Source organism: Pistacia vera, unplaced genomic scaffold (assembly GCF_008641045.1).
Source record: "Pistacia vera cultivar Batoury unplaced genomic scaffold, PisVer_v2 Contig460, whole genome shotgun sequence".
Classification (NCBI taxonomy): domain Eukaryota; kingdom Viridiplantae; phylum Streptophyta; class Magnoliopsida; order Sapindales; family Anacardiaceae; genus Pistacia; species Pistacia vera.
The window spans coordinates 404,263-429,620 of record NW_022196291.1 but is presented as its reverse complement, the minus strand read 5'-3'; the positions used below and the strand labels follow the sequence as shown (position 1 = coordinate 429,620).

The 25,358-nt window shown below is 35.3% G+C and overlaps 7 protein-coding genes across 9 annotated transcripts; 4 read left to right on the top strand and 3 right to left on the bottom strand.

Moving 5' to 3' along the window:
• The first annotated feature begins 1,988 nt into the window (after window positions 1–1,988).
• On the top strand, window positions 1,989–4,317 carry LOC116145243 (high affinity nitrate transporter 2.7). The gene is made up of 2 exons (XM_031430682.1): window positions 1,989–3,224; window positions 3,799–4,317. The coding sequence occupies exons 1-2, from the start codon at window positions 2,074–2,076 to the stop codon at window positions 4,040–4,042; spliced, it is 1,395 nt and encodes a 464-aa protein (XP_031286542.1). The 5' UTR covers window positions 1,989–2,073; the 3' UTR covers window positions 4,043–4,317.
• Window positions 3,624–8,076, bottom strand: LOC116145244. Of its 3 annotated transcripts, none has more exons than XM_031430683.1 (8): window positions 7,916–8,076; window positions 7,700–7,828; window positions 7,088–7,174; window positions 6,778–7,001; window positions 6,216–6,263; window positions 5,204–5,398; window positions 5,061–5,128; window positions 3,624–4,030 (listed from the first exon to the last, which is right to left on the bottom strand). In XM_031430683.1, exons 1-7 carry the CDS (start codon window positions 8,013–8,015, stop codon window positions 5,090–5,092), a joined length of 822 nt encoding a protein of 273 aa, XP_031286543.1. In that variant the 5' UTR covers window positions 8,016–8,076; the 3' UTR covers window positions 3,624–4,030; window positions 5,061–5,089. The 3 variants fall into 3 exon arrangements, with proteins under 3 accessions (XP_031286543.1, XP_031286544.1, XP_031286545.1); XM_031430684.1 differs by having other exon boundaries at window positions 5,231–5,398; XM_031430685.1 differs by having other exon boundaries at window positions 6,922–7,001.
• A 259-nt stretch (window positions 8,077–8,335) lies between these two features.
• Window positions 8,336–9,513, top strand: LOC116145139 (chaperone protein dnaJ C76, chloroplastic-like). Its single transcript, XM_031430572.1, has 4 exons — window positions 8,336–8,491; window positions 8,592–8,769; window positions 9,071–9,266; window positions 9,401–9,513. Exons 1-4 carry the CDS (start codon window positions 8,394–8,396, stop codon window positions 9,511–9,513), a joined length of 585 nt encoding a protein of 194 aa, XP_031286432.1. The 5' UTR covers window positions 8,336–8,393.
• Window positions 9,514–10,621: 1,108 nt separating this feature from the next.
• On the bottom strand, window positions 10,622–12,892 carry LOC116145299 (sirohydrochlorin ferrochelatase, chloroplastic-like). The gene is made up of 6 exons (XM_031430752.1): window positions 12,755–12,892; window positions 12,549–12,610; window positions 12,096–12,206; window positions 11,900–11,992; window positions 11,369–11,469; window positions 10,622–11,205 (listed from the first exon to the last, which is right to left on the bottom strand). The coding sequence occupies exons 1-6, from the start codon at window positions 12,759–12,761 to the stop codon at window positions 11,175–11,177; spliced, it is 405 nt and encodes a 134-aa protein (XP_031286612.1). The 5' UTR covers window positions 12,762–12,892; the 3' UTR covers window positions 10,622–11,174.
• A 60-nt stretch (window positions 12,893–12,952) lies between these two features.
• On the top strand, window positions 12,953–14,118 carry LOC116145298 (chaperone protein dnaJ C76, chloroplastic-like). The gene is made up of 4 exons (XM_031430751.1): window positions 12,953–13,137; window positions 13,272–13,378; window positions 13,493–13,703; window positions 13,813–14,118. The coding sequence occupies exons 1-4, from the start codon at window positions 12,960–12,962 to the stop codon at window positions 13,941–13,943; spliced, it is 627 nt and encodes a 208-aa protein (XP_031286611.1). The 5' UTR covers window positions 12,953–12,959; the 3' UTR covers window positions 13,944–14,118.
• A 907-nt stretch (window positions 14,119–15,025) lies between these two features.
• On the bottom strand, window positions 15,026–17,064 carry LOC116145138 (sirohydrochlorin ferrochelatase, chloroplastic-like). Its single transcript, XM_031430571.1, has 7 exons — window positions 16,982–17,064; window positions 16,630–16,820; window positions 16,424–16,485; window positions 15,971–16,081; window positions 15,775–15,867; window positions 15,243–15,343; window positions 15,026–15,113 (listed from the first exon to the last, which is right to left on the bottom strand). The coding sequence occupies exons 1-7, from the start codon at window positions 17,023–17,025 to the stop codon at window positions 15,026–15,028; spliced, it is 690 nt and encodes a 229-aa protein (XP_031286431.1). The 5' UTR covers window positions 17,026–17,064.
• Window positions 17,065–18,176: 1,112 nt separating this feature from the next.
• LOC116145274 (glycosyltransferase BC10) lies at window positions 18,177–23,836 on the top strand. Its single transcript, XM_031430714.1, has 12 exons — window positions 18,177–18,730; window positions 19,165–19,278; window positions 19,449–19,549; window positions 19,707–19,778; window positions 21,060–21,141; window positions 21,239–21,319; window positions 21,555–21,593; window positions 21,702–21,767; window positions 22,053–22,202; window positions 23,283–23,411; window positions 23,586–23,635; window positions 23,714–23,836. Exons 1-12 carry the CDS (start codon window positions 18,509–18,511, stop codon window positions 23,742–23,744), a joined length of 1,137 nt encoding a protein of 378 aa, XP_031286574.1. The 5' UTR covers window positions 18,177–18,508; the 3' UTR covers window positions 23,745–23,836.
• The last annotated feature ends 1,522 nt before the right edge of the window (window positions 23,837–25,358 follow it).

Genomic DNA, 25,358 nt, shown 5'->3' with positions numbered 1-25,358 from the left:
TCAAATAGGTCGAATCGGTTACATGGTAGAAAATTGTATAATTGAATATGGCATGTATAAAATAATTCTTATGTTAATACAATTTTAACATAACATACAAACGCAATGTGTAGGAAATTCGTAAGACATCCTTCTGAAATATATCGTTAATTAATTTAATTAATAAAAGGATGAAAGTGTTGATCGAGTGATGCTAATTAATTTTATTATGAGACTAACTAATATAAAAGTTAAAGTAAATATTGAATATTGATTTAAATTAATCAGTGAATATTTATGATTATTTTATAATGTTATTAAGTAAACAATTGATACAATTAAATTACTAAATTACTCAAGTATTAATAAACTACTATACCTCATGATATTTTTTTTATATTTTTATTAATCAAATTAAAAGTAAACAAATTGATAAAAGTTATTAATGTCAAGAGTGCTTCAAATTGTGTTGGAATGAGAGGCTTAGAGCTTTGCCCAAATAGAAGCAGCACCATCACCGTCACGTGTTGGCTGCTTAATAGCCACCCAAATTGGCAACAAAATAAGTAAAATAACACATAAAATTGATCACGTAACTGAAAATCTTTTTGGCCAAAAGTAAAAGAAAATCATGTTAGCGCAAGCCGTATAAATAAAAAATTAAAAAAAAAAAATTTGACTTTTGTTTTTGTGATAAAAAGTGTTTGAATTGCGTGCACTTCGACTAATCCTCTAACGCCTTGAAATTAACGATCAAATAAATTCTCTAGTATTTGCAATTGAAAAGAATCAAATTAAAGACATCTTGAATAATACATTCAAGAGTCCGTCTCACCTAACCCCGTTAAGGGTGGTTAATATCCTTCATTATTTCTTGCTCTGAGATACCCATATCCACAGCCTGAGTGCCCAGATGTCACCTCCACCACGTTAAAACAAAATAACAAAGAGCTTAAACAAGAAGTCGTAGTACTGTCTTTATAGTAGGGCCTGAACCATTTCTGCAAAATCATCCTTTTGAATTTTGACTGGTAATAATACATACACAGAAAGAGAAGAGCTGTCTCATGTTTTTGCTTTAAAAATTCATATTAATGAACTTGCTTATAAATCTTTATTTGCGATATGAAATATGATAGAACATAACATATCTTTATGAATATCTACAACCTCCAAGCAATCTATACTTGTCTTTTAAGTTAGAAGAAGCCAAGTCCAACATCTACAGTCAAAATTACATCAAAATTTTGTGATATATTAATTACAATACCATTTTAAAATATGCTTCTAAAAATTACTTTAGGTTGTGGCAAATGACAGTAGTTGCGTGTTAAGGCCAAAACTATATCGAGCCATATTAATTGTCTTCAATGGTTGAATGTGAAGTCTATATCATAGAAAAAATCTAACAAATAGTTGTAGACCGACACTGAAAATTAAGCTCAAGTTGAAGTTGAAGCTCCATATAAAACCTAACCCATATATTATCATCACCAATAAGAGTTTGAATTTTGGCAGCCTAATATCAACCACAACAAAACTCACTTGAGAAAGACAATTATAAATTGGAAAGAATAAAGTTGTGCTGAAAGGACAAATCCTTTTCAGTAGAAGAAGTGTATACCACAATTCATCTAGTGAGGCCAAAACTCAGTACAAAACATTATTTGTACGCAAACAAATGACATGACAACATAGCAAAGAAAATGCCATTTTATTTTCATAATTAAAATTAATTACACAAGAGAGTTTAATGGCTTTATAAATAAGTCAAACTTTTGTACTGTTAAATAGTTCGTTGTTTTGTGAATAATTAGTTTTAAAACGTGAATTAGATGGTGGTCATTACTCATTTATGTAAAAATCTGTTGTCAACATGATTATAAGTTATAACTGCACTAAGATTAATTAAAAAAAAAAAAAATTAATCGAATTTTTGTTTATTAAAAAATCCTGAATATTTATATACAATATTTAGTTCGCTGTATCCTCACCAAATCAGCATTCATTTCATACACTTAAAAATTTTCCCTCTCGAAAACAAACCACAAACCCTCTGAATTACTTTACTCCCGTAATTTTAATTTTGTAGCCATGGAAACTCCTCCTTCTCCAAGAAAAACCATTCCTTCATTCACGATCCCAGTTGATTCTGAAAACAAAGCAACTCAGTTTCATCCATTTTCACTCACTTCTCCTCACATGCTTGCCTTTCACCTTGCATGGCTCTCTCTCTTCTCTTGTTTCTTCTCCACCTTCTCCATCCCTCCTCTCATTCCCATCATCCGTGAAGACCTCAAACTCTCCCAAGCAGACATCGGCGCCGCCGGCATCGCCTCCTTTGTGGGCTCCATCTTCTCCCGCCTCGCCATGGGACCCGTTTGCGACATGGTGGGCCCACGCATAGCCTGCGCCACGCTCTCTCTCCTCACTGCACCCATCGTTTTGGCCACCTCTTTAGTCTCTTCACCAACCTCCTTCATTCTCATTCGCTTCCTTATGGGATTTTCTCTGGCGAACTTTGTAGTAAACCAGTTCTGGATGAGTTCCATGTTCTCCGGCTGCGTTGTCGGCCTTGCCAACGGAGTCTCCGCCGGGTGGGCCAACACGGGTTCCGGGTTGGCCCAGTTAGTCATGCCACTCATATTCACAGCTATCTCCCACTTCAACGTGCCGTCATTCACTGCATGGCGTCTCGCCTTTATTGTTCCTTCAATGTTCCAAGCTTTAACGGCCATTTTAGTCTTAATTTACGGCCAAGACCTGCCGTCCGGAAACTACAAAGAGTTCAAGAAGACAAGAAATAACTCAAAAGAAGGAGATGATAACTTTCTCCACGTTCTTTTCAACGGTTTGAAGAATTACAGAGGGTGGATACTGGCTTTAACGTACGGATACAGTTTCGGGGTGGAGTTGACGATTGATAATATTATAGCGCAGTATTTTTATGATAGGTTTAACGTGAATATTCAGATGGCCGGGACGATTGCGGCGACTTTCGGTTTGGCGAATTGGTTTTCGCGGCCGATGGGCGGGGTGGTTTCGGACGCGATGGGGAGGAGTTTCGGGATGAGAGGGAGGCTGTGGGGGTTGTGGGTGGTGCAGACGGTGGCTGGGTTGCTGTGTGTGTCACTCGGACGAGTTAGCTCGCTCTGGAGTTCTATTGTTGTCATGTGTGTGTTTTCTGTGTTTGTTCAAGCCGCTTCTGGCCTCACGTTCGGCGTCGTTCCTTTCGTTTCCAAAAGGTGAGTTCAGTTCAGAATCTTGGTTAGAACTGTTAGATGGTGACAGTTGGAAAAGCTCTCTACTGTATAGCTGACACGTGTACTCTTTTCGTTAATGAATCCAAAATTATTTTCTTCTTTTTATTGTCAGTCTAACAGTAAAACCGGCATCGTATTGGAGTCATATGCCTCATAATGGGATGAGCTGTATGTAACACCCCCTTCTAGGAGGGAGACAGATTACATTACAGAGCTATCATGCAAAATAAGAGTAATACATACCTTAATCACTTTCCCTACATATTTCTCTTCCTCACATTTGTTGAATATAATAGAAAAGTGAATAAGACTAACATTTTAACAAATATGAGTAAGAAAAGTGAACAGAGGAATGAGTAAGACTAACCTTACTCAAAACTTTTATCAGATCACTGGGGGCATCATTCACTGTGATCCCCATTTTTACAGCCTTTTTACTCAAATTGAGAAGCATTCTTCAAAACAATAACCAAAGAAATGCAAAATGATTTTGCTTCAAGTGGAACTAACTAATAAATTTTGACCCATCCTGTCGTGTGTTTTTGTATGAATGCAGGTCACTGGGAGTGATATCGGGAATGACTGGGAGCGGCGGGACGGTGGGGGCAGTCGTCACCCAGATGCTGTTATTCTCGGGCTCGGAGTTTTCTAAGCAAACAAGCATTTCCCTAATGGGGCTTATGATGATTATTTGCACTCTCCCCCTCACCTTCATCTACTTTCCTCAGTGGGGTGGTATGTTTTGTGCTCCTTCCTTGGATCCAAATTCGGCCGCTTATCAATACCACCTGCTCCAGTAGAGAAAGTTTTCAATGAAACAAATGTATTACCTCATTTGTACATTCATTCAATAAAATTCTTTAACATGTATATTCAAGATTTTCTCACTCTAACAAGATTCTGTTTCTCAAGAAATTGAGGAAATAATTGAATTTTGATCATCCAAAAAGAGTATCATTATCATATTACAACACTGAAGTTCTAAGGTACTAAAAATCAGATAGCCCGCAAACTGCTACAAAGTGAAGGATAGCGTTTATGGGAAGAGAAGAAGTTAGTTCCACGAAAATTGCTTAAACATTATGCAAGAAAGAAACATAATGATGTAAACTAGCTTTTCTCTAGGAAAAATTATTCTTCTTTTTACATAGTACTTTTGACAAGTGTAACAAAAAAAAAAAAAAAAATCATGCTAGAAGAAAGAAATAGCCCTTATCGAATGGACCAAGAAAAAATCAATTAACAATTCATGCAATATTCAATAGGATCTTTAATTTCGCTCCTGCATTAGTCAACCCCAAAGATTAGTCCAAGTGCATGTAAAAAAAAAATCTTTAATTTCACTCGCTATCAATGTTAATCTGCATTCTCTTGTGCTATTTAGTTTGATTCACTGACTCTCTGAAACATCTGTATGATTGGTTGCAGACCACTAAAAACTTCAACTACGAATCAGGCATCACGGTTTTACTTATAATCCCTCCGTGGTCCACATCAAATAATATAATTAACTCAAATGCTCAGTACCGAAGCAAGATATGATATTGATTCAATTCTTGGTCTGTCATTCATATTTTAATTCTGGGCGAGTGGAACTCTTTTGTCAAAAGCTGAAGAGTTTTTCCAAAATTAACAACAATGCAAAGGTAAATGAGTAAATCACATGGATAGTTTCACCACCTCAAAGCTATATATATCTTGGCATTATTATAATTATAATTATTTTTCAAAGACAATAAATTAGACAAAGAGAAATCAAAAAATTGGGTTGAATGGTTAAGAGGTTTGGTTTCCGACCAACAGGTTAAGGGTTCAAACCTCTTAGAAGTTCGGCAGTAGTCCACAGTTTAGGATTCGGTGAACTCAAAAGAAAGGCCAGCTGATTTCTGGGTAATAAAAGAAAATTGTTAGATAAAGAGTAAATACAACATGAAATGACTTTCATTGTTAAATTTAAGAACCTTGAAGCTATGCTGAAGTAAAAACACCTTGTTTCTCAACGATGTTCTAAGATCAGACAACACTCCCTGTGACGATGGCAAAGCCCACCAACCTCCAAGAATCCCTACCAAAGTTAGTTTCTGATCAATGACTTCAACTCTAGCAAGGCAAAGAAGCATATAATCTTGCACTTCAACTTTGTTGGCATATAACGTCTGAAAGGTATCACCAAATAAAACAAGAGAGAAAAAACTGAATCAAGTTAATACCACAAGCTTCAGCTATTCCTTACATTTTTATAAGAAACTACTAAATTATATAAAGAGCAAAATGAGACGTATAAAGAAAGAAAAGTCCTGACAGGACTTATAAATCAAGATTACATCTTTTCCTTGTCATATAACCCAAAGAAGAAGTAAATTAGCATCTCCAAAAAGTTTTGGCCTTCTTCCCTTCTCGGAAAGAAAAAACATTACTTATATGTAAAGAATTGCAAGGATAGAATGGCCCACAAGATCTTGGATTCTTTACAAACTCTAGCTTGTAAGTTCAAAACCATATAACAGCTAGAAGGAGCTTAGAAGTCTCCGCACTTCTTTAAACATGACACAACTAGACAGAGAGAGGCATATGGAATGATAGTTTCTTTAGATCACTTCTCTGGTATTGATTTTGCCAGAGCCAAAGCCCAAAAGAGGACTTGGAGTTTGGAAGGGACTCTCATCCATATCATCATAAAAGGTTTAATTCATGAACGGGGGATCATTTAACAACAACCAATGATAGGATTTACAAAAAAGTAATTGCCAAAACCTCCAGTTATCATAATCTTCAAACCCTTTTTTAATGAATATTCAAGTTTCCCACCAACTCCACATGCTCTAAGAATTCTTGTATTTCCCTCCCATTCAAATCCCTTATTATGTAGTTGTAACCACCCCATGCTTGAAACTTGAGAATTTCAACAAAGATTCCAAGTTTTCTGTCACAGCAATATCAAAATAAATAAGAAGATAAAAGCAGGAAATTCACCTTAAACAAGAATAAGTGGGGCCTTTGACGCATCAACTGATGGCAAAACTGCAACATTAAAATACGCACTTCAGATCATGTCAAGCAGTAGAATTATGCATAAGAAACAGATTCAAACACTTGAATTCCCTTTTGTATTTAATGAATATTGGATGTAAAGGAAAAATCCATATCAGCCACAAATAAATCTCAATTTATTTTCTTGAAAAATAGAATATCAAATTTATTGGTATAACTATTAATCTATTGTGTCCACAGTTGGCCTGGCTTTCAAAAATACTAGAACATGAGTCATAAATTAAACACTTTAGCAAAGATGAAGAATACCACAAGTATCATATATCCTGTTGAAAAATTATTATCAAGTATGAAAGCTATAAATATTGTTTTCAAGTTCAGAACCATTTCTACTTACTAAGTTGGACATTAAGGCTTCAAAATCAATGATCAAGTTTCACATACTGCTTGTTTAAGGTTTGGAAATTAAAATTCTTCATTAACCTTCATATGTAGTTGTAAACACCCCATGCTCAAAACAAAATAGAACCGAAAGATTTCTAACCTGTTCAACATAAAGATAAACCGACAGAGGACTAGGCTTTGTGCTGATGAGTAAAAGAAAGATTTTTGTCCCAAGTAGGAAAGGATGTTCCCAGTTTATCAACACGGTAAGTATAAAGAGTGATGGCAGCCAGAATTTCCTTACAAAGGTCCAAAAAGCAAACTGATCTTCTTGCTCATTCAAACCATCTGACAACTCTACGCGATAATCATCCAGCAAAACATCTTGCACATCAAAAAATAAAGTCATTAACAGACATTTACCATAACAATATAGGACTTCAGAATTGACAGCCAGATGATCTGCTCACCATCCATAGCATATGTAACATGGGGTCGAAAGCAGATGGATCCAAATGCAACTGACACACCAAACATACATCCAATAGTTTTACTTCCTGAGACAGTCCCAATCATAACAAAAAGAAAAAGGCATTAACAATATGAATCACGTGACATTTAAACTAATATCATAAAGAATCACATAGCATGAAGGCATCTAATAATGTTCCAAGAATCAACAGAAACCAAACATGAATACAGTGGAAACCATTTCCTGATAACTGGATTAAAACACCCTTAGAAAAATCTTCATATCATATTAGTTTCCCAATAAAATTGAGTGTTCTATCAGTTTGCAAACATAATAGCAAGTAAAAGAACAATAACTATTTCCATAACATTGAATAATAAGTTCTGGATACATTATTTCTCATCAATCCCTCCACTCTTGACAGCACACAAAAACACCACCTATTGAATTAGAGTAAAATATAATTAAGTTCGGATTATGCCTTTAAACAAAAGAAAAAAATTCACAAATATATCACATCAACGCATTGACTGATACAAATATCAATAACGAAACACATAACAAAACATTGCAAGCAATAGGAGTGAAATAATAAAATAGCATTACTTGCCTGATGTGCAGAAACTCTGAACATATTTACTTTGTATATTTAATTGATACTGAAATCTTGAAATATTATTACGCAGCACAGGTTCTAGGTTCTTTCTCCATGTATTTAACGGTGCAAATTTGCCATAGACTGTATTCAAAATATATATAATTAAATAAATTAAATTGCACAAATTCAACAAAAAGAAAATAATAATAAAATAAAAAAAATACTTACACAGTTGGGTGGAGTGACTGTGAGAGACTGATTTAGTTGAAGTGGTAATTGCAGTAAGCGATTGTCTAATTGGATTTAAAAGTTTGGCTGCGTACGCCATTTTTGTCAATACACTTCATCTCTGTTGCAGCTTTAATTATGAAGATAACCGAAAGTGAAAATCTAAAATAAGACGGCTACAGAAAACGATGTCGTTTCTTCGAAGAGATAAACTTCAGGTATTCCAGCGCAAAGTGCTGGAGCCCGCGCTGACATGGAATGTTTTTAGTGGGTAATTCTGTAATTTAACGTGTAATGCATCACAATAATCCAAATTTTATCTTCGTAGTAAATTTCTAAATTAATTATCTCATAAATACTACAAAAATATTATATATATATGTGTGTGTGTGTGTTGTAAAACTTAAAATATCCAAATAAAATATCTAGTGTAGATTGAGTCCTCAGTGGGATTGAGCAAAGGAACAGTAGCAAGGATATGCCAATTTCTATTGTTCCAAGTTGTCATGTTTCAGTGCCCAAAGCTACTGCCCAAGTTTGTGGGTTTAATTTGAATCAAAATAAGCCCAACTCAAGGTAAGATTGAAATTTTTGTGTATAGAAATTGTAAATATAAGTTTATGATCATGCGAGCTTCAACTGTGAAACTCTTGATTGGTTGACTGTTTTTTTGAAGACGGAGGGAGACATGCAGTGTGATAAGATGTTGTGATAAAAGGGTAGGAGAAACAGCAAGAAAAGAGAAGAATTACTATGAGTTGCTGGGAGTTTCAGTTGATGCAAATGTGCAAGATATCAAAGAGGCTTATAGGAAGTTGCAGAAAAAGTATCATCCTGATATTGCAGGCCAACAGGTCTTTTCACTTCTCTTGCTTGCTCTTATATATAATAGAGAAGTAGTCAATAAGAAATAATCAAAACCTCTTATCTGTTATCTTTGAATTTGTGATCTTTATTTAGTTTAAATTTGTATTTTGAATTTGTGGTTGAACATTATCTGTTATCTGGTATCATACTCTTGTATAAATTCCTTTGAGGATTGAATCAAAAGGCAAGCTGCCAAATTCTTTTTCCTCTGCTCATTCTTGTTTCTCTTATAATATATATTCTAGCTCAATCTTCAATAAAAGATGGAATTTTTATTATATTGTTTAGGGTCATGATTATACCCTGATGCTCAATAAGGCTTACAAAGTGCTGGTGAAAGAGGATCTGAGGAAAGATTATGATGCTTCAATCGGTCAAATGAGACTGCACGTTGGCAGAAACGGCTTGGACTCTGCACGTTACAGCTCATGGAATGGACCATTGAGACCACAAGCTCTATTTGTTGATGAAAATGCATGCATAGGTTATTCTCTTATCCTGTTTATGTTACATTTCATTCACCTCAAACATTCACTGTTTATCATTAGATTGTAGCACAGTCTAGATTTCGCTTCGATTATCAGTCTAGTGAAGCATGGTATCTGCAACTACTGGCAGGGTGCAGAGAATGTGTACACCATGCCAGTAACACATTTGTAATGGATGAAGCTATGGGATGTGCACGAGTGAGAGTTCAATACGGGGACAGCGATGAAAAACTCGAGGTATAACAACTGGCAAATAGAGAACAGAATCGGATGTATGCATTTTTCTTCTGCTAGTATTATCTGTCATCTCTTTTTGAGAATTTATCTGAGGGGTGGCTCGGAAATTTTTAGGTTTCAGTCGAGTCATGTCCTGTGAACTGCATCCACTGGGTGGATAGGGAAGAGTTGGCAGTGCTTGAGTTACTGATTCAACCTCAGCCGAAGAAGGGACATGGTGTGTTTGGAGGAGGATGGGAAAGACCAGCAAATGTTTTTATTGCTGCCAAGGCATTTAACAAGCAGCAGCTAAATCAGCAGTCAGAAGCTGAATACCAAAGAAATGGTAGTAACTTTCACCCATTTTCCATTTATGATTAATTTGATGTGGAAAATTTTTCTTCTGTAATGATTTGTTCTTTATATATTGAGCACAAGTGTAGTTGTCATTGCAGCTCAATCAGCTGTTGAAAAGGAAACGCCTGCACAAGCAGAGGCTCGAGTTAATGCTAGTAAGAAGATTGAGAGGGAGAGGTTCTCCGGAATTTGGAATTTCTTCGAACAAGTTTTTCACCCAAACATGTAGATGAAATGCTATGAAAATGTCATCCCCAAGAAGCGAAAAGACATAAGTGCAGACAGTTATAGTGCCCTAGGCTAAATGTATGCAATCTATGAAGCATATGAAAACGCAAGTGTATGTAAATATACTATATACGCTGGATGGTATACGTGTATATTTATATAGTTTTTAACTTAATCTGTTTCTGGGTAAAATACATGTATACTTCAAATATACCCGTGTATGGCCTGATCATACAGTTGCGAAACAGAAAGTCCATGAAAGTTATCATGGCAAATTGTAATGACGAAAGTACGAAATCTCTTCAAGCTTCAGTTCCGCTAGACAAGCAGTACAGAAAAAGGAATCCATATCTGAGTTTGAAATATTCAGGTTTTCATAAACCCCTGAAATATGTCCAACTGCCAGATCAAAATCCTATTTTCGGTCTTATTTGGAAGGAAACATTTCATTATTTCTCAAGGAAGATTAAGTGGCTATTGGAGTACATTGGTAAACCAAATATTTATGTAAAATGTCACCTGAAAGTGCAAGTCCTTCTCTCATCTAAGATCAGTCATGAAAATCTGAATTTAGCTCGGATGGATTTTTTAACCGAGATGTAAATATGCGAATACAAATGTATGCAACATTCATTTAATCAAAACAATCGTTTTGTCTGAACAGTACACTAAAATATACAAGTCACAGAAACAGATTACATAGGATTTAAATACAAATGGAAAGTAATAAACATAGATATCAAAAGTAAAATGTTTTCCAAAGGATCAGCCATCACACCTCCATTGACAAACTGCTGGCCACCAAACTAACTAATATATGCAGCTGCTTTAGCAATGGAGACTTCCAAATAAGTTCTCTTGGTTAGCAACGAATCAGATCAGCATACAGGTATGAAAAATACTATGCTAGTTTTCTGTGGAGCCCAGATTTTTCACAGTCAGTAAGGGAAGCAAAAGTCAGCAAATGTTCGTTGAACAGTGTCTGCTGGCCATTTGGAGGTGATGATGTTGACGAGGATGATCAAGATGATATGAGTTTGAGTGAATACCTGCAAATTATTACTCTCATTGTTGCCACTCTTAAGACTCTAGGCACAATGTTCTTAATTCAGCTTCACTGTCTTAGAGCCAGCTCTGCAAAGAAGAAGTCAGATCAGGCTTGAACTTGCTGTAACAGTCATTGCACAGAACTATTATTACCACAAGTAATAAAATTATTCAAGTACATCATCCAAATTACAACGCCTAAAGGTACTTCAACTGAAGTATCACAGTCAAATTGCAAATCTTCACATACCCATAGAGCCTGCACTTGTTTGTCCCATCACAAACTGCACACTCATCTGCATCCCCTGCTACGTGGCTTAAGCAATGATTGAGCCTGTCATTCACAACATCCTGCAATGTGAACTACTTAAGTTAAAATGCGCCATATGTGCATTGTTGTGTATAATTCACTCAACTTCATCTATATAACTATTAAGCAAGAGCACTTCCAAGGGTGTCATGCTGCAAGTCTCAGAAAAAAAACTCCAAATACAACAGAAAATTAAAATTAAAGGAAAAACTATGTTTACAAGTGAATTACTCAAAGTGAGCAAGATTAAAAGCACAAGCTATTATACTAGCCTGGATGTATTGTCCATAATCAATAAAATTTTGAAATATGCATCTTTGTGAATGACATGCAAAATTGCAAACCATTGATGTGCTATAACATCAGTTTACAGAGGCCAATTGAATTATTAGCACTGAATATGGAAGCTTCAGAAACATGGACTCAACAGTTTACGGCAGCAGCCCAAAAGAAAATACAGACATCACATACCACTAGTAGCTCATGCAAGCCAAGAGGTGCAGTGACCATGTATGAAACACCTGGGTGCTCTATTGCAGCTTCAGCAATCAAGGAAGGTATATCCTGTAGAGTAGCACAAAACCAATACATCTTTAACGTTGTACAGTCACCAACAGTGTAGATTAAAATCATAGTCAAGTTACCCAAATTAATTAGAAAGAACTACCTTGTGCCAATGTCGTCCGGGAAAAAGAAAAAATGGACTTACAATCACCCGACTTGCTCCTTGTTGAACACACAAGCCAAATGCATCTTTTATTGATGGTTCTGCCAACTCCTATTTAGATCAAAACACAGTAGAAGAAACAGAAGAAAGCATAGATTTTCATTTCTTGTGACTAAAAGGACTGATTTATATGACCCAAACATACGCAGAGCTACAGTGTGACCAACGGGCACATCCGCCATGGAACTATCTTATGTGCAATTTACGTCCTATATTTTTAGCTTATATTTCAACTATCTTATATCCTCCATAAGAAAATTATCATCATTTATTTTATTTAATTACTCCCATTATCCAAAATTTTTCTAATTCTAACACTTTAACATTATCATCTCTTCATATCTCAGCAACCCAAAAACCCAACAAAAAAGAAAAGAGTAGAAGAAAGAATACCATATGTGCAGGCTCTACGATTGGATACCCAGTTTTGTCTCTAAACATTATTACAAACTCATCTGAAATTCAATAAAATTGAATAAATTAGCTCTTAATAATAAGCAAAGCAATGAAACACGCCAAATTCAATACCAAAAAACCATCGAAGCTGAAATTATCAATGCAACAGCCAAAAGGTTATAAAAGAGAAGTTTGGAGCTCACTTAGCATGAGATTGGATTCTCTACGACGCGAACCATGGTCAACGATGATCACACCGTCTTTATCACCAACTGCAGCTCTCAAACATGACCTTGTTGACAAATTTTTACTTCTCGAAGGACCTCTCCGCAAGTTCAAAATTTTGGGGTGTGCCCATGTGGGGTTCTTCGTTCCAGATTGGTTCACAGAACAAATGATTATACCCTGATGCTCAATAAGGCTTACAAAGTGCTGGTGAAAGAGGATCTGAGGAAAGATTATGATGCTTCAATCGGTCAAATGAGACTGCACGTTGGCAGAAACGGCTTGGACTCTGCACGTTACAGCTCATGGAATGGACCATTGAGACCACAAGCTCTATTTGTTGATGAAAATGCATGCATAGGTTATTCTCTTATCCTGTTTATGTTACATTTCATTCACCTCAAACATTCACTGTTTATCATTAGATTGTAGCACAGTCTAGATTTCGCTTCGATTATCAGTCTAGTGAAGCATGGTATCTGCAACTACTGGCAGGGTGCAGAGAATGTGTACACCATGCCAGTAACACATTTGTAATGGATGAAGCTATGGGATGTGCACGAGTAAGAGTTCAATACGCGGACAACGATGAAAAACTCGAGGTATAACAACTGGCAAATAGAGAACAGAATCGGATGTATTCATTTTTTTTCTGCTAGTATTATCTGTCATCTCTTTTTGAGAATTTATCTGAGGGGTGGCTCGGAAATTTTTAGGTTTCAGTCGAGTCATGTCCTGTGAACTGCATCCACTGGGTGGATAGGGAAGAGTTGGCTGTGCTTGAGTTACTGATTCAACCTCAGCCGAAGAAGGGACATGGTGTGTTTGGAGGAGGATGGGAAAGACCAGCAAATGTTTTTATTGCTGCCAAGGCATTTAACAAGCAGCAGCTAAATCAGCAGTCAGAAGCTGAATACCAAAGAAATGGTAGTAACTTTCACCCATTTTCCATTTATGATTAATTTGATGTGGAAAATTTTTCTTCTGTAATGATTTGTTCTTTATATATTGAGCACAAGTGTAGTTGTCATTGCAGCTCAATCAGCTGTTGAAAAGGAAACGCCTGCACAAGCAGAGGCTCGAGTTAATGCTAGTAAGAAGATTGAGAGGGAGAGGTTCTCCGGAATTTGGAATTTCTTCGAACAAGTTTTTCACCCAAACATGTAGATGAAATGCTATGAAAATGTCATCCCCAAGAAGCGAAAAGACATAAGTGCAGACAGTTAATAGTGCCTAAGGCTAAATGTATGCAATCTATGAAGCATATGAAAACGCAAGTGTATGTAAAAATAGTATATACGCTGGATGGTATACGTGTATATTTATATAGTTTTTAACTTAATCTGTTTCTGGGTAAAATACATGTATACTTCAAATATACCCGTGTATGGCCTGATCATACAGTTGCGAAACAGAAAGTCCATGAAAGTTATCATGGCAAATTGTAATGACGAAAGTACGAAATCTCTTCAAGCTTCAGTTCCGCTAGACAAGCAGTACAGAAAAAGGAATCCATATCTGAGTTTGAAATATTCAGGTTTTCATAAACCCCTGAAATATGTCCAACTGCCAGATCAAAATCCTATTTTCGGTCTTATTTGGAAGGAAACATTTCATTATTTCTCAAGGAAGATTAAGTGGCTATTGGAGTACATTGGTAAACCAAATATTTATGTAAAATGTCACCTGAAAGTGCAAGTCCTTCTCTCATCTAAGATCAGTCATGAAAATCTGAATTTAGCTCGGATGGATTTTTTAACCGAGATGTAAATATGCGAATACAAATGTATGCAACATTCATTTAATCAAAACAATCGTTTTGTCTGAACAGTACACTAAAATATACAAGTCACAGAAACAGATTACATAGGATTTAAATACAAATGGAAAGTAATAAACATAGATATCAAAAGTAAAATGTTTTCCAAAGGATCAGCCATCACACCTCCATTGACAAACTGCTGGCCACCAAACTAACTAATATATGTAGCTGCTTTAGCAATTGAGGCTTCCAAATAAGTTCTCTCTTGGTTAGCAACGAATCAGATCAGCATACAAGTATGAAAAATACTATGCTAGTTTTCTGTGGAGCCTAGATTTTTCACAGTCAGTAAGGGAAGCAAAAGTCAGCAAATGTTCGTTGAACAGTGTCTGCTGGCCATTTGGAGGTGATGATGTTGACGAGGATGATCAAGATGATATTAGTTTCAGTGAATACCTGCAAATTATTACTCTCATTGTTGCCACTCTTAAGACTCTAGGCACCATGTTCTTAATTCAGCTTCACTGTCTAAGAGCCAGCTCTGCAAAGAAGAAGTCAGATCAGGCTTGAACTTGCTGTAACAGTCATTGCACAGAACTATTATTACCACAAGTAATAAAATTATTCAAGTACATCATCCAAATTACAACGCCTAAAGGTACTTCAACTGAAGTATCACAGTCAAATTGCAAATCTTCACATACCCATAGAGCCTGCACTTGTTTGTCCCATCACAAACTGCACACTCATCTGCATCCCCTGCTACGTGGCTTAAGCAATGATTGAGCCTGTCATTTACAACATCCTGCAATGTGAACTACTTAAGTTAAAATGCGCCATATGTGCATTGTTGTGTATAATTCACTCAACTTCATCTATATAACTATTAAGCAAGAGCACTTCCAAGAGTGTCAAGCTGCAAGTCTCAGAAAAAATAATTCCAAATACAACAGAAAATTAAAATTAAAGGAAAAACTATGTTTACAAGTGAATTACTCAAAGTGAGCAAGATTAAAAGCACAAGCTATTATACTAGCCTGGATGTATTGTCCATAATCAATAAAATTTTGAAATATGCATCTTTGTGAATGACATGCAAAATTGCAAACCATTGACGTGCTATAACATCAGTTTACAGAGGCCAATTGAATTATTAGCACTGAATATGGAAGCTTCAGAAACATGGACTCAACAGTTTACGGCAGCAGCCCAAAAGAAAATACAGACATCACATACCACTAGTAGCTCATGCAAGCCAAGAGGTGCAGTGACCATGTAGGAAACACCTGGGTGCTCTTTTGCAGCTTCAGCAGTCAAGGAAGGTATATCCTGTAGAGTAGCACAAAACCAATACATCTTTAACGCTCTACAGTCACCAACAGTGTAGATTAAAATCATAGCCAAGTTACCCAAATTAATTAGAAAGAACTACCTTGTGCCAATGTCGTCCGGGAAAAAGAAAAAATGGACTTACAATCACCCGACTTGCTCCTTGTTGAACACACAAGCCAAATGCATCTTTTATTGATGGTTCTGCCAACTCCTATTTAGATCAAAACACAGTAGAAGAAACAGAAGAAAGCATAGATTTTCATTTCTTGTGACTAAAAGGACTGATTTATATGACCCAAACATACGCAGAGCTACAGTGTGACCAACGGGCACATCCGCCATGGAACTATCTTATGTGCAATTTACGTCCTATATTTTTAGCTTATATTTCAACTATCTTATATCCTCCATAAGAAAATTATCATCATTTATTTTATTTAATTACTCCCATTATCCAAAATTTTTCTAATTCTAACACTTTAACATTATCATCTCTTCATATCTCAGCAACCCAAAAACCCAACAAAAAAGAAAAGAGTAGAAGAAAGAATACCATATGTGCAGGCTCTACGATTGGATACCCAGTTTTGTCTCTAAACATTATTACAAACTCATCTGAAATTCAATAAAATTGAATAAATTAGCTCTTAATAATAAGCAAAGCAATGAAACACGCCAAATTCAATACCAAAAAACCATCGAAGCTGAAATTATCAATGCAACAGCCAAAAGGTTATAAAAGAGAAGTTTGGAGCTCACTTAGCATGAGATTGGATTCTCTACGACGCGAACCATGGTCAACGATGATCACACCGTCTTTATCACCAACTGCAGCTCTCAAACATGACCTTGTTGACAAATTTTTACTTCTCGAAGGACCTCTCCGCAAGTTCAAAATTTTGGGGTGTGCCCATGTGGGGTTCTTCGTTCCAGATTGGTTCACAGAACAACTACAATGGCATCAATAACAAAAAAGCAGGCAAACATTAAAATCATTTTATTAATTTTAAAAAAAAATTAAAAAAAATAAAAAAAATATAAACAAAAAAAAAAAAAAAAGAGAGAGAGAGAGAGGGATGATAAACAAGAAGGGTTTTTTAGGGATTTTAACCTTTTGACTGTGAACTGAGAGAAGAATGATGATTCTATCGACATGTCCGGAGCTCTTCGCCGAGTTCCGTTTGTTCTGTTGGGAATTGTATGAGTTTGTTGGATGGATTGAAACGACGACGTATATTTCAGTCAGTTAATTGAACTTTTCTGGGCCCAAATTTTATGAAACCAGGCCCAACTTATAGTGAGCTCTAAAGTCTCAAGAGTCAAGTAGATATATTTTTTTTTCCTCTTTTTCGCTTTTTCTATCCAGTGATGGATCTAAAATCTGAAAATTCCCCGTCCCTGCCACGACATCGGCCTCGGTCTGCAACACCAAAAGAAGATGTCTAAGTTAACCTCAGCCCAAGATTTTGTCAAATCTATCAATCACATTGTTAGGATTTTAACTTAAAATTTGTAGTAATTTATTATGTTAATTTAATGGTGTAAAGCCACATGAATGATCAACATTAAATGTGACTTTTTAACTTTTAATTTGAGTTAAATAATATTATTTTATAATTATGTATATAAGTAAATCTCTCTAAAAGAGGAAATATATAAATAAAGGGTTTTATTTCTTATTGAATAAATCACGTGTTGAAATGGATCATGCATAAAAAAAAGGGTAATTGTATACGTATGCCATTTATATTTTTGTTTGGGGGCATAATGGTTGTTGAATCTTATGATTTAGTGATACGTTCACAAATGAATTAATAAACATAATTAATTTTTACCTAATAAATGATGATTAAAACACAAGGCATCAGATATTATCACCTTACTTGGTAGTTGCATTGCTTTTCAAATAAAAATACAACTACAAGCATATGATAATAATAATAATAATAATATAATCTATCAACAAATAAACCTTTCAAATTTTCTAACAACTTTGCCTTAGTAGATGCAATGTTTCTCTCATCCTCTCAAATTTCAGCACTTAACCCTTTTGTTTTTTTTATTTCTTTGTCAGTTAACACCCACTTTATTTATTTTTATATCTCAACTACATTATCTTTTAGTTGTTATATGAATTGACCGTTTATTTAATTAATTCAATAATTTTTGTTAATTTAAATATTCGAATTAAAGATCATAATAATACGTCTAATATTGTTATTAGAAAAGATCATGATACTTTTTAAGTTTAATTGTAACTTCACAAATTTCCAATAAAAAGGGGATCTGATTCCCTACATTGCACGCAACTAACAGAAAATACTCACACTTTTATTGTTGTTAGTTTGTTACGACACCATAACTGATAAAATGCCAGAAGCTCACCTGTGAAGCCAAGTCAAGTTACCTTCTTCTTCGGTCTCTTCCACTCTCTTCCTCATTTCATTTCATTTCTATTCAATTCGCTTTCACTCGCTCTATTCAAAGTCAGTCTTCAACCGCTTCGTTTTGTTCGTTGTTTCTTGGACTCGGTGCCGTGACCGGTTCACAGTGAATGGATCTCGGTTGGATCTTGAGGTAATCGGTGTTGAGAGATGGTGGAGGAGTTGAAGTGAAACGGCGTCGGTTATCGAGATAAATGAAGCGAAAACAGCAGAAATTGCACTTGTATAGATGGAAGCGGAAGGTTTTCGCCGCCATTTTGATTGGATTCTGTTTCGGCAGTCTGGTGTTGATGCAGACTCAGTACACGAGAATTGTATCTCTACGACATCGTTTCGCTCAAAAGCCGAAAATTGCTTTCCTATTCATTGCCAGAAATCGGCTCTCTCTCGAAATGGTTTGGGATAAATTTTTCGAGGTATGTGTTTATGGTTAGTTTTTTTAAATTATTTAACGTAAAATTAATTATGATCAATTTCTCTTAATTAGTAATATATGTGATGACGTTATGATTAGTTTGACATTATGATTGTTAATAAGTTTTATAATTCTATTTTGGCGGCCTTTTTTTTGTTAAAGTAAGTTTTATTCACCTCATCCGAAGAAAGAAAAATTCTAATAATTTAATGAAACTTTAAGGGAGAACTTTAGCAGTGGCTTAAAATGATTTTCATAATTCTAGGCAGGTTTTTCATTTTTGACGAATTTTGCAACTTAAAGATTAATTGTAACCAGTCAAAACTTAGGGGGTGCAATGAAATTTTTTCTACTTTTCTAAAGGTTTAGTGTGTGGTATTATGGAGTTTGTTAACAGGAGAATTAAATACCAAAAGTGTTGATGCTGTGTTGCAGGGAGGGGAGAATAGATTCTCAATTTTTGTTCACTCAAGGCCTGGATTTCTTTTCAATAAGGCAACAACAAGATCGGTCTACTTTTTGGGTCGTCAAGTTAATGATAGTACACAGGTTCGTATTGTGATCATGGGATGGAATCCCTAAAGAAAACCATAAGGAGCTAATCTATGGTCATATTCATGTGCTCTTATTAGCTGAAATCTTAATGACAAAGTTGTTTTAAAATTCAAATTCTGACTTTCCTTTTCTATTGGCATGATAATATTTATGTTATATTTCAGGTAGATTGGGGAGAAGCAAGCATGATTGAGGCAGAGCGTATATTGCTTAGACATGCGCTTGAGGATCCTTACAATGAGCGCTTTGTTTTTCTATCAGACAGGTGATAATAATTCTCAACAGCTACTACTTGATATATTTTGTCTTGTTGACCTCTTGGAGTTAGGGTTATTTTGCGTATTCACTTAGTAATAAATAGGAGGGATTTTTTCGGCACTTTTGTTATCTAACAATATACCAGTTACTTCTTATCTTTTCAGCTGCATACCTCTGTACAACTTCCGCTATACATACAACTATATCATGTCGACATCAACTAGTTTTGTGGACAGGTTAGTTAGCCGGGCATATTTTTTGACAATATACACTTTGCAGTCTAAAAACATAATTTGATTGAGCATCATAGTTAGACGGATATGAAGCCCAACCATCTTTAGATTGAGAATGAAGCTCCAACCATTTTGTTGTATTGATCATTCCTAAATTTTACAACAAAGAAAAGAGTGTTGTGTAGAAAAGAACTTTAGATTGTATATTTGTCATGCACTTTTGGTGTGAGGAATTGTCTCATTTGTTGGATCTCCCGAGTAGTAGTTAGCATGTTTCAAAAATGTGGAAGAATAAAAGTGGATTGATGCTTGTTAACAGTTACTCTGTGGTGAAAGTTAAAAGAGACAGAAAAAAGTATGAAAAATAAGAAATGAAAAAAAAAATTACCATATTATGTAGTATGTTACTTGTAGTTAAAGTCTACCTGTTTTCATTTTATTTTGGCAAGAGGGAGAGAGAATCTTGTCAGATGAAGGTCAGTTCTTGGCATCTTAATTTGATGCAATTCAGTGCTCAGTGGCTTGATGGAGGCTCATCTAAGATTGTCTATGTATTTGTATAAAGTTACAACATCTATGAGACATTTTGCATAACACATAGTTTGGCAGTTTGTTGGAACTGAGGTGTTGAAAGTGGAAGCTACTATCTACATTTGATTTGACTCTCCTACAAAATGCATATTTACTTAGATGCACCAAAGAAGAGCAAGCCCACATCCATAGCCATTTTCTAGTCCAATAAGTGGGGATTTCTTGAACCATTCCTTGTTACTGGCATGTGTACATTTATTAAATCTATAGTCATCCATAGCCCAAAACATTGGGTTCCGAAGTTTAATTCTAGAGTAATTTGTCCCTACTATTAGTTTTTGTTTAGGCAAAGATCATACTGTTTATAGCTGCAATATAGATCTACCAATATTCTGAATTTCTCAAATTACTATGTCACTGTTAGTGCAATCTAAAATCATGTCGCTACCACTAATGTGCTTTATCATAACTTATCAATGTCACACTTGTTTGTTCTTTCCTGCATGCCATTCTTTGTCATAAGGTGATTGTCACTGTTAGTGTAATCTAAAATCATGTCTCTACCACTAATGTGCTTTATCATAACTTATCAATGTCACTCTTGTTTGTTCTTTCCTGCATCCCATTCTTTGTCATAAGGTGATTTTGGTATTATCACCATGCAAATATACGTAATGTAATTTCTGCAACATAGAACTTTTTTATTTCGAATTGCTTGTAATTGTATATTTGTCAATGCAATGGTGGAAACAGCTTCGCTGATACAAAGCAGGGCCGGTATAATCCGAAAATGGCTCCTGTTATCCCTGTTCATAACTGGAGGAAGGGATCTCAGGTAACAATTTTGTGCACTGAAGTGGTTGCTTACGAAAAGTTATATGAGAAAGTAACAACAAAGTAGTAATAATAGCTTATGCTTTGTCTTCTTGCAGTGGGCTGTTCTGACCAGAAAGCATGCAGAGGTTGTTGTAAATGACACTACTGTGTTTCCAGTTTTTCAACAGCATTGCAAGGTAAGCAATCCACTTATCATGGGTTTATTAGTTGCTTAAAACAATAGGTGCTCATATTGTCACTGGAAAAAAAGTATTCAAGGAATTACTTTTTGAAACAATAACTAAGAGCATAGAACAGAAGTGTCTCAACATTTTTAACGTAATCATCAAGTTAATTTTTTATGTAATCTTGTTTTGTTGAGGACCTGTTAAATTTTTTATTTTATCTGATCTATTTATCATAACTATGCAGAGGAGATCACTACCTGAGTTTTGGCGGGAACGCTCAGCTGTAAGTAATCTTTAAAGGCCATTTAAATTTTATCAAAAAGTTTCTTGATGTGTTTTCAAGAAAGAGGTATTAATCTAATATTTTAATTTATAATTCTTTGGTTTCCAGCCGGTTGATCCAGCAAAGGAACATAATTGTATACCAGATGAACATTATGTTCAGACTTTACTGGCTGTAAGTTTAAGTTCTTTATTAAATTATGCAATTAATTTTCTTCACAAAAGAATCAAGTAAATCAGAAGCTACTGGTCTTTGAGAAAGCAGTTACCCGCCTGCTACCAGATATGTGAATCTGATAGTGGTAGCACCTTTCTCTGGCTTCTGCCTTTCCACTGTGTGAACCTGTTAGTACATCAAATGAAGGGCCTAGAATTCAAGGAAGAACCACGCTGTTTTTTTTTTTTTCCCTCATCGTGGTAATTGTAATTTCACTTGTTAAGCCATTGTCTTTAAATTCAGCAAGAAGGCCTTGAAGGAGAACTCACACGAAGATCAGTGACATATTCTGCTTGGGATCTTTCTTCCTCCAAAGACCACGAACGCCGTGGTTGGCATCCTGTGACTTATAAATACTCTGATGCCACTCCCAAGCTTATTCAATCTATAAAGGTATGAGATTCTCTCTTAGAACCTTAAGGAAGCTTTCCTCTAAATATTTGCCATGCAGTACTTCAACATTCATGGTTGCTACTTATAACTCACAAATTAGAGAAAATTTATGTTACTTCCTCATGTAACTTATTGTTTTACATTATTATTTCCTCATGTCACTTACTGGGTAACAACAGGCGGCTTGTTTCTTTCATCTAATATGACACTGCTACAATTTCTCACACTTAATATTTTAATCCTTCGTCCCACTGCTTCCTATTAGAGTTAAAGAAATTTGTCCATCTGAGATGATATTTTTTTCCTTTTCGATTATTTCATTTTTAAGGAACCATTGCAGTCTTAATGACTTAGGAACCAGGGATAGATTTCTAAAAAAATAAGAAATTGATACTAAAGAAACATGTGCGACTCGTACTGCATCACTATTGCAATGGGTTCCACCAAAAATTTACCTTTGTTCTATATACCATTGTAGTCCACCACCTCTGTTGCATTGCTTGCAGCATCCTAATTGCCAATGTGCTGTTGTGTTGCTTCCATTGTCACAAATGTTGTAATGCTACTACTATCGCAAACAGTTAGGACTGCCATCTTGTTAATTCTTTTTAGCTTAGTACGTTTTGAAAAATAAAATTGTCATACGATAATGCTTCCTCCCCTTTTATTTATTCAGAAACCTCATCTTCAAGTACTTCTGAATCCAACCTAGCGCCTTCATTTGAATTACAGTTAAAATTCCATAATTTCCATTTGTTATTGTCTGGAATAAACTGAAGTTCTTGAGGGGACAAAGCAGCTAGACTAACCATGTTGCTCTTGAAAATCACTACTTAAATTAAAGTTTCAGGACGGTAATATATTAAAAATCAAAACACAGATATTAACTACAGTTCTCATCCCCAATAATCTGAGTGCAGGTGACTTGGCACAATATGTACATGTTAATTGATTAATATACTGTTTGCGACTGATGGAAAAGTCGAGAACAATTAGAAGAATTGATTGAAACTGTATTTAAATTTATATTGTTCATCAATAACGAGATAAATCATAAACAGATTTTAATAATTTTTGCAGGAAATTGATAATATATATTATGAAACTGAATACCGGAGAGAATGGTGTAGCAGCAAAGGGAAACCATCCCGATGTTTCCTTTTCGCCCGAAAATTTACCAGGCCTGCTGCTCTCCGCCTTCTTAATATGGTAAGTTCCATATTTACTTCTTAAGTAATGCAAACGAGTCATTAGTATGAGATTTGGAGAATATCAGGTATTTGAATCAGTTGATGGAACAACCATATTTGGTTCTCTGTTGATGCATGACTTATATGGCGACAAGTCTCCGTATATTTATTTTGTTTATGTTGTGTATTTCAGTCTGTGCTGGGAGGTGAGGGCGTTGAAGCAAGGAATGAAACAGTGGCAAAGTAAATATATGTTGTAAGTTTAATAGTAGATAGAATTAGTTAATCTTAATCCATATGAATTAGTCTTGTATTTTGCAGTATAGAGATAATTGAGAGCCCTGTAAATTAGAGATGCTGAAGGGCTCGAAAAAGAGGGAAATGTCTAGTACGGTGGTATATATTTTCTCATTTTTTTTCTAAATACATATAAATAAAATGGAGATCTTATTGTTTTTCTCTCATTGCATATTCATAGAATTGTGAGTTTCAATTCACATCTGCTCTTAAGGAAGAATACAAGAGAACCACGAGTGAATTTGAAATGTGTTTATGAAGTAATATGACAAAATTGTGGATCAATGTTTTAATAACCAACCTGGGGTGAAACCTAGCAAAGTTGTCGGGTCCTGGGTTGATTGGGTTGACTGGCCGATAAAACTGAGTGTCAAAAAGTTTAAAATTTAGCAAATACACCCCTAAAAATTTGTTAAGTCCCTACAGGTTTGAAACTTAGTGAACACACCCCAAATACAAATTGGCAGTCGATTGGTTGATGGCGAAGACATACCAAATTCAATCACAATCATTCCTTGAGCCCATACCCTAAAAAATCTTTGCGGTTAGATCTCGCCAATGTCGACGTCGACAACCCTCCCCATCACCATGGAGATACTCCCTTCACTCTCTTAACCAAAACTCATCTCATCCAACTCTCGTTCGCCTTGCCAATCGTCGGCAAAAGTCGATTGTTGTCGTCGCAGGTTTTTTTCGATTTTTTATCGATTAACTCACCGGAAACCAATTTTGTCACCACTATTGCACTCATCGGCACTTCTCCTTCAAAAACCCAATATTTCGACTTTCAATTGTTCGTCGATCATTATCCCAATTTCTAGAGTTTTTAGTGAATAGGAAAATTGTTAACCCGACCTGGTAAAAGTCCTAGGTCACGATTTAACCGGCCGAGCCAGGCCAGGTTTTAAAACACAGTTGTGGATTAAATAGTTTAAGGATGAATCATTCTTACACACAATATCCATAACATTTAATTTAATATATGCTTGTAAATTGGGAAAAATATAATCCTCAAATCTTTATTCATATCACTTTGTGCGTTGGAAAATAGATATTGAGTAGTCAATTTAAGTCAGTATCTAACAGTTACAACTAACCACCAAATGAAGCATGCAATCATAAAATAATTAAGGGATATTGACACGTAAAAGCTATAAAATTGACACTGTTAATTAATTTGTTATAATAAAAATGGTTCGTTACATTACATACAACGTACATGAATCATCCAAAATCAACTCAAATCTTCGAATGTGTCGAATGTGTTGCTAGGATATTTTATCAACTTACTTGACTGTTTTGTTCAACTGTGTTACAAAAATAAAACTCATGACACAATTTAATAAATAAATAAATAAAATCGTATTAATTAATTAAAAGAATAACATAAAATTTTATTGAATGAATTGTGACATTATCAGATTTAAACTTTGTAACCATCGTAAATCAACCACTTAGCAGACATAACTGCAACCAAGTAACCGCAATGGTTTCATCACACGTGTATTCAATGAAAATGACACGCCTCCCACCTATTTTAACGTGGCGTTTTCTTATTGGTCATTCCCGTCTTCGGTTCCAACGGTTTCTAGATTTTCAATTCTGGGTCTGTGTTTCTTACCCGAGAAGCATCACACGTGTCAGACTCATACAGCTCCACCTAGCTCTT

What these genes read in the sequence shown, in the direction of transcription:
- LOC116145244 (XM_031430683.1), bottom strand. Translation starts at nt 8,015, where the DNA reads ATGGCGTACGCAGCCAAACTTTTAAATCCAATTAGACAATCGCTTACT. An exon ending in TTTATCTTTATGTTGAACAG is followed by an intron (nt 6,264 to 6,777) that starts GTTAGAAATCTT and finishes TTAATGTTGCAG; the next exon opens with TTTTGCCATCAGTTGATGCG. An exon ending in TACTTCAGCATAGCTTCAAG is followed by an intron (nt 5,129 to 5,203) that starts GTTCTTAAATTT and finishes TTTATTACCCAG; the next exon opens with AAATCAGCTGGCCTTTCTTT.
- LOC116145139 (XM_031430572.1), top strand. Translation starts at nt 8,394, where the DNA reads ATGCCAATTTCTATTGTTCCAAGTTGTCATGTTTCAGTGCCCAAAGCT. An exon ending in CAAAATAAGCCCAACTCAAG is followed by an intron (nt 8,492 to 8,591) that starts GTAAGATTGAAA and finishes GTTTTTTTGAAG; the next exon opens with ACGGAGGGAGACATGCAGTG. An exon ending in TGATGAAAATGCATGCATAG is followed by an intron (nt 9,267 to 9,400) that starts GTTATTCTCTTA and finishes AACTACTGGCAG; the next exon opens with GGTGCAGAGAATGTGTACAC.
- LOC116145298 (XM_031430751.1), top strand. Translation starts at nt 12,960, where the DNA reads ATGCTCAATAAGGCTTACAAAGTGCTGGTGAAAGAGGATCTGAGGAAA. An exon ending in TGATGAAAATGCATGCATAG is followed by an intron (nt 13,138 to 13,271) that starts GTTATTCTCTTA and finishes AACTACTGGCAG; the next exon opens with GGTGCAGAGAATGTGTACAC. An exon ending in AGCTGAATACCAAAGAAATG is followed by an intron (nt 13,704 to 13,812) that starts GTAGTAACTTTC and finishes TTGTCATTGCAG; the next exon opens with CTCAATCAGCTGTTGAAAAG.
- LOC116145274 (XM_031430714.1), top strand. Translation starts at nt 18,509, where the DNA reads ATGAAGCGAAAACAGCAGAAATTGCACTTGTATAGATGGAAGCGGAAG. An exon ending in TTTGTTTTTCTATCAGACAG is followed by an intron (nt 19,550 to 19,706) that starts GTGATAATAATT and finishes TTATCTTTTCAG; the next exon opens with CTGCATACCTCTGTACAACT. An exon ending in ACTGGAGGAAGGGATCTCAG is followed by an intron (nt 21,142 to 21,238) that starts GTAACAATTTTG and finishes GTCTTCTTGCAG; the next exon opens with TGGGCTGTTCTGACCAGAAA.
- LOC116145243 (XM_031430682.1), top strand. Translation starts at nt 2,074, where the DNA reads ATGGAAACTCCTCCTTCTCCAAGAAAAACCATTCCTTCATTCACGATC. An exon ending in GTTCCTTTCGTTTCCAAAAG is followed by an intron (nt 3,225 to 3,798) that starts GTGAGTTCAGTT and finishes GTATGAATGCAG; the next exon opens with GTCACTGGGAGTGATATCGG.
- LOC116145299 (XM_031430752.1), bottom strand. An exon ending in TCGTAGAGCCTGCACATATG is followed by an intron (nt 12,207 to 12,548) that starts GTATTCTTTCTT and finishes TGATCTAAATAG; the next exon opens with GAGTTGGCAGAACCATCAAT. An exon ending in GCTTGCATGAGCTACTAGTG is followed by an intron (nt 11,470 to 11,899) that starts GTATGTGATGTC and finishes TTCACATTGCAG; the next exon opens with GATGTTGTGAATGACAGGCT.
- LOC116145138 (XM_031430571.1), bottom strand. Translation starts at nt 17,025, where the DNA reads ATGTCGATAGAATCATCATTCTTCTCTCAGTTCACAGTCAAAAG. An exon ending in TCGTAGAGCCTGCACATATG is followed by an intron (nt 16,082 to 16,423) that starts GTATTCTTTCTT and finishes TGATCTAAATAG; the next exon opens with GAGTTGGCAGAACCATCAAT. An exon ending in CCGGACGACATTGGCACAAG is followed by an intron (nt 15,868 to 15,970) that starts GTAGTTCTTTCT and finishes GCTACTCTACAG; the next exon opens with GATATACCTTCCTTGACTGC.